General features: G+C 41.2%; 1 protein-coding gene across 1 annotated transcript in view; it reads right to left on the bottom strand.

The window, feature by feature from the left end:
• Positions 1 to 8,529, bottom strand: part of PROS1 (protein S (alpha)) — a gene marked incomplete at its 5' end in the record, with an annotated part of 80,390 nt that extends 71,861 nt beyond the window's left edge. The window contains one exon of the mRNA XM_006767262.1: positions 8,463 to 8,529. Within this exon, the coding sequence (XP_006767325.1) occupies positions 8,463 to 8,529 (67 nt within the window). The remainder of the gene's footprint in view (positions 1 to 8,462) is intronic.
• Between the last annotated feature and the right edge of the window lie 2 nt (positions 8,530 to 8,531).

The raw sequence follows: 8,531 nt of genomic DNA, 5'->3' as shown, positions 1-8,531 counted from the left end.
AAAATCGCATAACAGCCGAGCATACACCCAGCAGCGCTGCTGATGCCTGAACGGTATGTGGAATGAAGTGGGCGGGCATCGGGAGGCCACTATGGCACGGGGCAAGCACTATGGGCAGTCTATCTGAAGTGTACCTGGCGTATAAGACGACCCCCCACTTGGAGGCATATTTTTCAGGGCCAAAAAATCGTCTTATACGCCGGCAAATACGGTACTTCATTTCCAATAAGCTCTTAGGAAATGTTGCTGCTGCTGGTCCATGGGCTCCGCTTGAGTAGCAAAGTTATAGACCGTGTTTTCAGAACTTCACTTTCTAAATGTAAAGCCATTGTTGAAGGTAATTTCTAAAATAATATCAGTTCTCACCAGAGGAATAATTTCAATGCCAGCTATTACCATATTATTTTTCATCCTGCTACATCAGCAACCAACTCAATGTCATTATACTAAGTCCCCAGGTGTTATGTCATAATAGGCATAGTTAATTGTGCCCTCTGTCTATCACAAATTTTTTTCACATAGTTGCAACCTCACACTTTGGAATATATATGACCAAATTTAAATAGGCAATAAGTATCTGCACCTCTCTTAGAGAAAGAAACCATAATCTTAACATCTTAACCTTAGAAGAAAAATATTTGTAACAGAAACAATGCTGACCAAATACTCCATGTGCTGCCTTAGGATGTGGCTATCTGAACTCTAAGCTGGAGTGAGTCTTGTCACTTCCGTGCTAAGACCGTAAAGAACAAATACATCTTCTCTACTGCTCTCTTTTCTTGCAGGGACATTGGAGGCCATGTGTACCAGACAGTTTAACTAAAGATGGAAGAGATTTACAAAAACCAAATTGGACTTTACACAATTAAGAAAGAAACTCTTGCCCTAGCCTCTTTGGCTCAGTGGATAGAGCGTCGGTCTGTGGATTGAAGGATCCCAGGTTCGGGGCATGCAGGAGGTAACCAAGCAATGATCAACTATCATGATGATGTTTCTATCTCCCTCTCCCTCTCCCTTCCTCTCAGAAAGCAATAAAAATATATTAACTTTTTAAAAAAGAAAGAAACTCTTATTTTGCTAAACTACTAGGATTTGGAGATTTGCAGATTTGGAGATTAAAGTGTTACTAACTTGTTATTAAAGATATTATAGCCTATCTTATCCAAAGAAATAAAAGATTATGAAAATTTTAAAATAGTTTAATGCTTGTAACAGATGTTATTTACTAAGTGCTAATTTGCTGTTTTGTTAATTTTAAGAATCAAAGGACTCTAAAGAAAGCAAAAATGTATAAATAGATAGATAGATGATAGATAGTAAATAGAGACAGAGTACTTCTGTTTATTCCTTGAATAAAATTACCAGTAAAGCAAGAGTAAAATAAATAAATAAATGCTCCAAATATATTTGAAATACAGTATTCAAAAATAGCAATCAAGAAAATGGACACCCTGGCTGGTTTGGCTCAGTGGATAGGGCGTCAGCCTGCAGACTGAAGAGCCCCAGGTTCGATTCCAGCCAAGGGCACATGCCTGGGTTTCAGGCTTTATCCCCAGTGGGGGATGTGCAGGAGGTAGCCAATCAATGATTCTCTCTCACCATTGATGTTTCTATCTCTCTTTCCTTCTCCCTTCCTCTCTGAAATCAATAAAGATATATTTTTTTAAAAAAAAGAAAATAGACAATTTTCTAAATCATCCTTTAATATAAATAGGGAGATACAGTAAGGCCTTGACTTACGAGTGTACGACTAACGAGTTTTTTGAGATACCAGCTGTCTCTCGGCCGATTTTTTGCATTGAGTTGATAGAGTAATTTGAGTTAATGAGCTCCTTAATGAGCTCGGTCTCGGAAGGAATTAAACTCGTAAGTCAAGGCCCCACTGTAATTATCCTAGAAAGCTTGATCACATGCCAATCCATGATTCTTTAAAAAAAGAACAAATTCTCATAAAGTATCCTAAAGTCTGAGAAGCCTTAAGACAGATCACCTGGGATGCTTGTGGGAGGACTGTAAAAGGGAAGTCTTCCAAACAGGAGGACTAGCGTGGGGAAAGACCACAGGGAAGAGGATAGAGTGACCCTCTGAGAAGAGCGGCAGGGAAAGGTCCATTGGAGGAAATGCTCTGGAATCCTCCCCATCACGAGCCTCCTATGCCACATCAGAGAGAGAGGTGAGAGCCAAGGTGCAGCAGCAGAGCCTCTGGTTTACCTTTCAGAAGCAACCTGCCTTGAGGAGATGGTCAGAGGGGGGAGGCCTCCGGGCCTGAGGGCCTCTGTCCTCCAGCTGCCAGAAATGAGTTCTGCCAACAGCCTGTGAGCCTAGAAGAGCTTCAGATGAGACTCTGCCCTGGATATATTACAAAATCCAACCAGGGACCTAGTGGATGGTTATTAGTTAGGGCTTTTCTATCAGGAACAGCAATTTGTGCTCAGAGATAGAGGCATTTATTCTGTATTTGGGTTAAATTTTTCTGTCAGTACCACTATTGGTAGACTAATTCAATGCTTTATGCTAAGCTATACAAAATTACCTTTAACTAAGGAATTAACTTATTAAGGAAATAAGTGAATGGGATGATTATGGTGGTTTTCATTGTTCTTATTGTATACTCTAACAAAGGGGTGGGCAAACTTTTTGACTCGAGGGCCACAATGGGTTCTAAAACTGGATTGGAGGGCCGGAACAAAAGCATGGATGGAGTGTTTGTGTGAACTAATATAAATTCAAAGTAAACATCATTACATAAAAGGGTACGGTCTTTTTTTTTTTTTTTAGGTTTATTCATTTCAAATATCCGGCCCGAGGCTGTAGTTTGCCCACGGCTGCTAACATCTTAAAGGAGGTAGCCTCAGGGAATGAGAGACTGACCAATTAGTGAGGACTCAGTCGGTGCCTTTTGTGATGCAACACTATCTTCCACTGTGGCTAAAAAAAAAAAAAAAATGTAGTACCTTCTCAATACTAGCAATCATTCATATATGGTGCTCTTTTCCCTTAAGCCAAAATACACAGGTCAGAAATGAAGGTAGAAAGACATAAGTACCGTATTTTCCCGTGTATAAGATGCTATTTTTTTTCTAAAATAGACTGAAAATCAAGAGGCATCTTATACACAGAAGTCAGCCAAGGCGGGAGCTGCACAGGTGCATAGCTGCCCACACCTGATCAAACAGGCTTCCTCCAATCAGGAGCCTTATTGATACTGATGTCAGCTGATGCCATAATTGGAGGTGGAGGTAGAGGTGGAGAGTGTGCAAATGCAACAGGGACTGAAGCATTCTGAGCCCATAAAGATGTCAAAAAATAAAACGATAAATAAATAAAAATGTGTTGTTTTATCTTTAAAATATTGATTTCTTAATTTGGGGTTGGAAAAGTGGAGGGGGGGGTCTTATACATGGAAAAATATGGTTCTTGTCATGATTAGCGGCTATTAAGGTTTCAGCTGTGTCCCCTATAAAGATATTGAAGTCCTAATTCCCCAGTACTTGTGAACCTGACCGTATCTGGAAATAGGGACTATGCAGATGACAAGGAAAGACAAGGTCATAAGGGTAGTTGCTAATCTACTATGACTGTGTTCTTATCAAGAGAGGAAATGTGGAACAGAGATAGACATGTGCAGAGCAAAGATGATGTGAAGATAGGGAGCATGTCTTTTGAAACCAGAAGCTAGGAGAGAAGCATGGAACAGATTCTCCCTCCTAGTCCTCAGCTCATTCCAGGCTAACCCCCTGAACCTGTCCCACCATCCCCTTTTCTCCGACTTCTTAGTGAGCCGAAGAAGCCCAGCCCAGGCTCATTTCCCCGCCTAGTCTCTCTCCTGTTGTTTCTTCTATCCTAGGAGCTTCCTTGTTTCACTGTCCCCAGCTTTAATAAATGTCCTTTAAAAATCACCTGGACCCATATTGTGAAATTTTTTCTGCATGAAGTCAAGAATCCACACACTGCCAGCAGACCAGCTCAGGGCCAGGTCCCCTTTCCGATAAAATCTTGATGTTAGATTTCTAGCCTCCAAAACTGTGAGAGAATGAATTCTGTTGTTTAAGCCACCCAGGTTGTGGTACTTTTATTATTATTATTGATTTCAGAGAGAAGAAGGGAGAAGAGATAGATAGAAACATCAATGATGAGATTGGCTGCCTCCTCCACGCCCCCTACTCGGGATCACGCCCCCTACTGGGGATTGAGCCCGCAACCCAGGCATGTGCCCTGGACTAGAACTGAACCTGGGACCCTTCGGTCCACAGGCCGACACTCTACCCATTGAGCCAAACCAGCTAGGGCGAGGGTTGTGTACTTTGTTTCAACAGACCTAAAAAACTAATTCAAATACTTATTCTTGAATTTTTTGCTTTCTTCCTTCATAACTGGGTTCTGTTCATCTAGAAGTTGGCGAACCAGGGAGGAATACATTCACGAGGGACCTAATATATTTTCTACTGAATTAGAAGCTGAACCTGCTTTATGGCCAGTTAAAATTCCTTACTCTCATTGAAAAAAAAAGAAAAGAGGATTGTTCTGGAGTGACAATAATCGAGGCAAAATAGTGTTGTTACCACACATAAATCAGGGTTAGGAGTATTACTCCTCCAGGATAACTATGGTAAACAGTAGAAATTCTAAAAGAAGAGATGAATACAGCCTTCCACAGGTAGGAACAACAGGGCTCAGATTCTTCCTGAAGGATGTGGTTCATTCAGCTCATGGAGCAGACAAAAGCCCAAGCATGAGGAACTCCCTGAGAGGAAGAGAGATGTGAATTGAGTAGTGAAGGATGAAGTCCCTCATAAATACCAATTCAAGCTTATAGCCAAGAGAGACAGCCAATCCCTAAAGCCAGTACCTGTATTCCCCTCTTTTTTATTATTACATTTCGGCATATAATGTGTCGATACACTACAATGTATCATTTTGTCCATAAAACAGACCACATTGATAGGGGATTGTGACAGAACTAGAGGAGGCACGGACATCACCCAAGGATACTAAAGTAGGAAATGGCAGCCTTGAGCCTTCCTCTCTGGTTATGACTAAAACCTATTCAACAGGAGGTACTTTCTGTTGTATATTACTTATTTACATGATATTATAAATATGTGAAAATATGTGAAATACTTTCAGGTGGTGTTAATAGAAAGAAGGTCACGTGTGTATGTTGCACAGGGTATAATTAGAACGCGTAGACTTCTTTGTTTCTGCTTCCTTCCCAGCATTGTGGGAGCTGTCCAGGCTCTACCTGATTCTAGTGAGGTGTCAATCACAGGATTCCAGAAATAAGCTAAGCCCAAATGATGAGACTCTCAATCATGAGTAGGAATTTCAATCATGAGTAGAGACACACAGGACTAGAAGGCAATTAGGAGTCATATGGTAGCAGATCCTAACACAGTGAGCACGGGAGTTCCTACTGTAAATGCCCAGTCCCTGGCTTCCCTAAACCTGTTTATTCAGCATGCCATTCAGTAACCTTCCAATAAATCCATTTGGCTCCTTTTTTCCTTACTTCCTTTTTTCTTTCTCTTCTTCTCTTTTCTTTCCCCCTTCCTTTCCCTTACATTTCCTTCCCTTCCCTTCCTTCCTGAACCCTTCCTTGCCTTCTCTTCCTCCCCTCCTCCCTCCATTTCTTCCTTCTTCCCTTATCATTGCTGTTACTTGTAAATAAAGAATACTGATATATGTGTTACCAGGCTTCTTACATTTTTTCTCATAATATTTTGAAAATTACCTATGCATAAAGAACATCCTATATAATAAAAACTTAATATGCAAATCAACCGAACTGTGGAATGACTGGTTGCTATGATGCGCACTGACCACCAGAGTGCAGATGCTCAACATAGGAGCTGCCCCCTGGTGGTCAGTTCACTCCCACAGGGGCCGTGCTGCTCAGCCAGAAGCCAGCCTCTCCCACCTCCACGGCAGTGCTAAGGAGCAGCGAGCAGGCAGGCAGTAAGGAGCAAGGGGTCCCGGACTGCAAGAGGGCACAGGCTGGCCTGAGAGGACCCTCCCCCCCAACCACAAGTTCATGAATTTCATGCACCGGGCCTCTAGTTTATCTATAACTTGGTGGACAGAAAAGGTCTATTATGAAAAATATTACTATGTTTCCTTACATATAATTAGCGGTAAGAGAATATGGCATAGGGTGCTGTTGCATACCAGAAATCGCTTCTAAGTTTTCTAGCACCAACCCCAACTCTAACCTAACCTTGATAAAATCTCTCCATCAGTGCAACATTTTGGACTCTGAAATAAAGGGACTTCAAGTAAAGACAAAGATGGATAAACAATGAAAGTAACAGTTAGTAAAGAGTAAAACAGAGAAGGAAAATATGAGCCCGTAATGTCTAGGGTGGACTGCATCCATCCAGAAGTGGAAGTCTCCGTAGGGCCAAGTTAGCACAGCCAAAACGGGACTCCCTTTCTTCTAGTTTTCTTCACCACAGCCCTTAAGGGGAAATGACAAAATATGTAGACAGTATATCTTTTAAATCTCTCTCTCTCTCTCTCTCTCTCTCTCTCTCTCTCTCTCCATATGATCTAGAAATGTCTGGAAAGTCAGTTAACATCTCTGAACAATTTATTGTTAAAACAAAGAGGTTGAACTGGATGATTTCTCACTCTCTCAAAACTAAACCTGTGATTTGATTTTCTTTAAATATCAACTATATTTCTATGGACTAAACATGAATTGTAAATCAAATATTTAGAGTTCTAATTCTAATTTAAAATCTTAAAGAGTAAAATAATTCCACCTGTATCACAGTTTTCTCATCAGTAAACCAAGATAATTTTCAATCCAATTAAACTTTTAACAATTTTTTATTGATCGATTTTTACAGAGAGAGGAAAGAAGGGTGGGGGCAGAGGAAGAGAGAGAGAAACATTGATTTATTATTCCACTTATGTATGCATTCATTGATTGATTCATGTATGTTCCCTCATCAGGGATTGAACACACAATCTTGATGGATCTGGATGATGCTCTAACCAACTGAGCTACTTGGCCAGGGCAAACTATCCTATTTTTTTAAGTTAAGAGATTATAGGGCCTTTATATGTAACCTGGTAGAATTAATTTATCTAACAGTATCTATACATACACTTGTATTTCTCCATACATATGGTTTGAATACTTACATATAATGTGCACACACACACGCACACTTTTAACTCTGCCTAGATTCAGTGAAAATATAACAATCTCTATAAAAAGAAAGGGCTAAGAAAATCCCTGTGATGACAAGCAGGAAGTGTGGCTAGTCATTTTGCCTCTTTCTCTTCTCAAAGCACTAATTAACAAACGAATATCTGATTGTCCTAATGGCCTACATAGGTAATAAGGAAGGTCCACATGCAGGCTTACTAGTAGTGATGATAGGGGTATGAGTGTTGAAGTTCTGCTATTGTAGCTCTTTAATATAAAATCAACAAATAATGTTTTAGCCTCTAAATTAGAATGTTAAAATATTCCATTCATCACGAGCAGTAATAAAAACTAGTGTAATGTTAGTAAATTCCTATTTTAATTCTCCTGAAATTACTTCTTTGAAGTTTTTATATTAGAGCTTTACGCAACCTAAAAGTTATTTTTAATTCATAGTTTATCTCTCCCATGTCATTTCCTGAGAGTAAAACAGTACAAGTAAGCATTTTTAATCAATGAACATGCTTAAACTCTAGAAAACAAATGAGTTAACTGACAACTGAAATGTTCTAAATGCCTTAATACACCTCATATATTTTTTCAGAGAAAACTCACTATTGTGCCTTGAGTCCAGGCACGGGAACCTGAAGGACTAGACATACAAAGATAAAGACGAAAAACTCCAGGACTTCAGATCAGTGGCACTCATAGTGTCAAATATCCTCAGTACAAAATGACCTAAGAAATACGATGTTTAACAGTCTTTTTGATTTCAAGGTCAGATAATATGTGCCAACTGCTATGCAAAATTTAACTCACCTACAACCATTCGTTTGTCAATGTTGAAATAAGCAAACCGAGCTCAAAGTCCAGACACTGCAAACGTGGGGTAAGGCTGCAGCAGGGGGTGCGAGCTGGGACCGGCGCGGGTACACAGGGAAGACAGTGGGGTGCCTTTTCCCCTACTTTTATGCTGGAATGTGCTCATCCCTGTCCTCTGACCGGGAACTTCAGCTGCTGGGGGCAAATGGGTAGGTGTTCTAACTCCTTCTTTCACAGTTAGTGTTACTCGGCTCCTTCCCTCGGTCCTTTGGGCAGCAACACGGGGTTCCCAGCGGAGAGCAAATACCGACCCTGCCCCACCATTCCGCTGCCCGCAAGACCCGGGGCTGCTTCCATCGGCCGGGGGCTGTCGGGGCTTGGAAAGTTTCTAGGAGGCTGCAGCCTCGGAAAACAGACTGGAGCGAGGCTGGCGGCTCGGCTGGCATCGCTGGGGACAGAAGAAGACAAGACGCTATTGATTACTCACGTTTGCCTCCCGAGACGGGGAACGCCAGGGCGAGGCACGCCAGCAGCGCCCCGCAGCTCCCGCCCAGGC

Source organism: Myotis davidii, unplaced genomic scaffold, assembly GCF_000327345.1.
Source record: "Myotis davidii unplaced genomic scaffold, ASM32734v1 scaffold482, whole genome shotgun sequence".
Classification (NCBI taxonomy): Eukaryota; Metazoa; Chordata; class Mammalia; order Chiroptera; family Vespertilionidae; genus Myotis; species Myotis davidii.
This window is presented reverse-complemented; position numbering and strand designations above follow the sequence as displayed.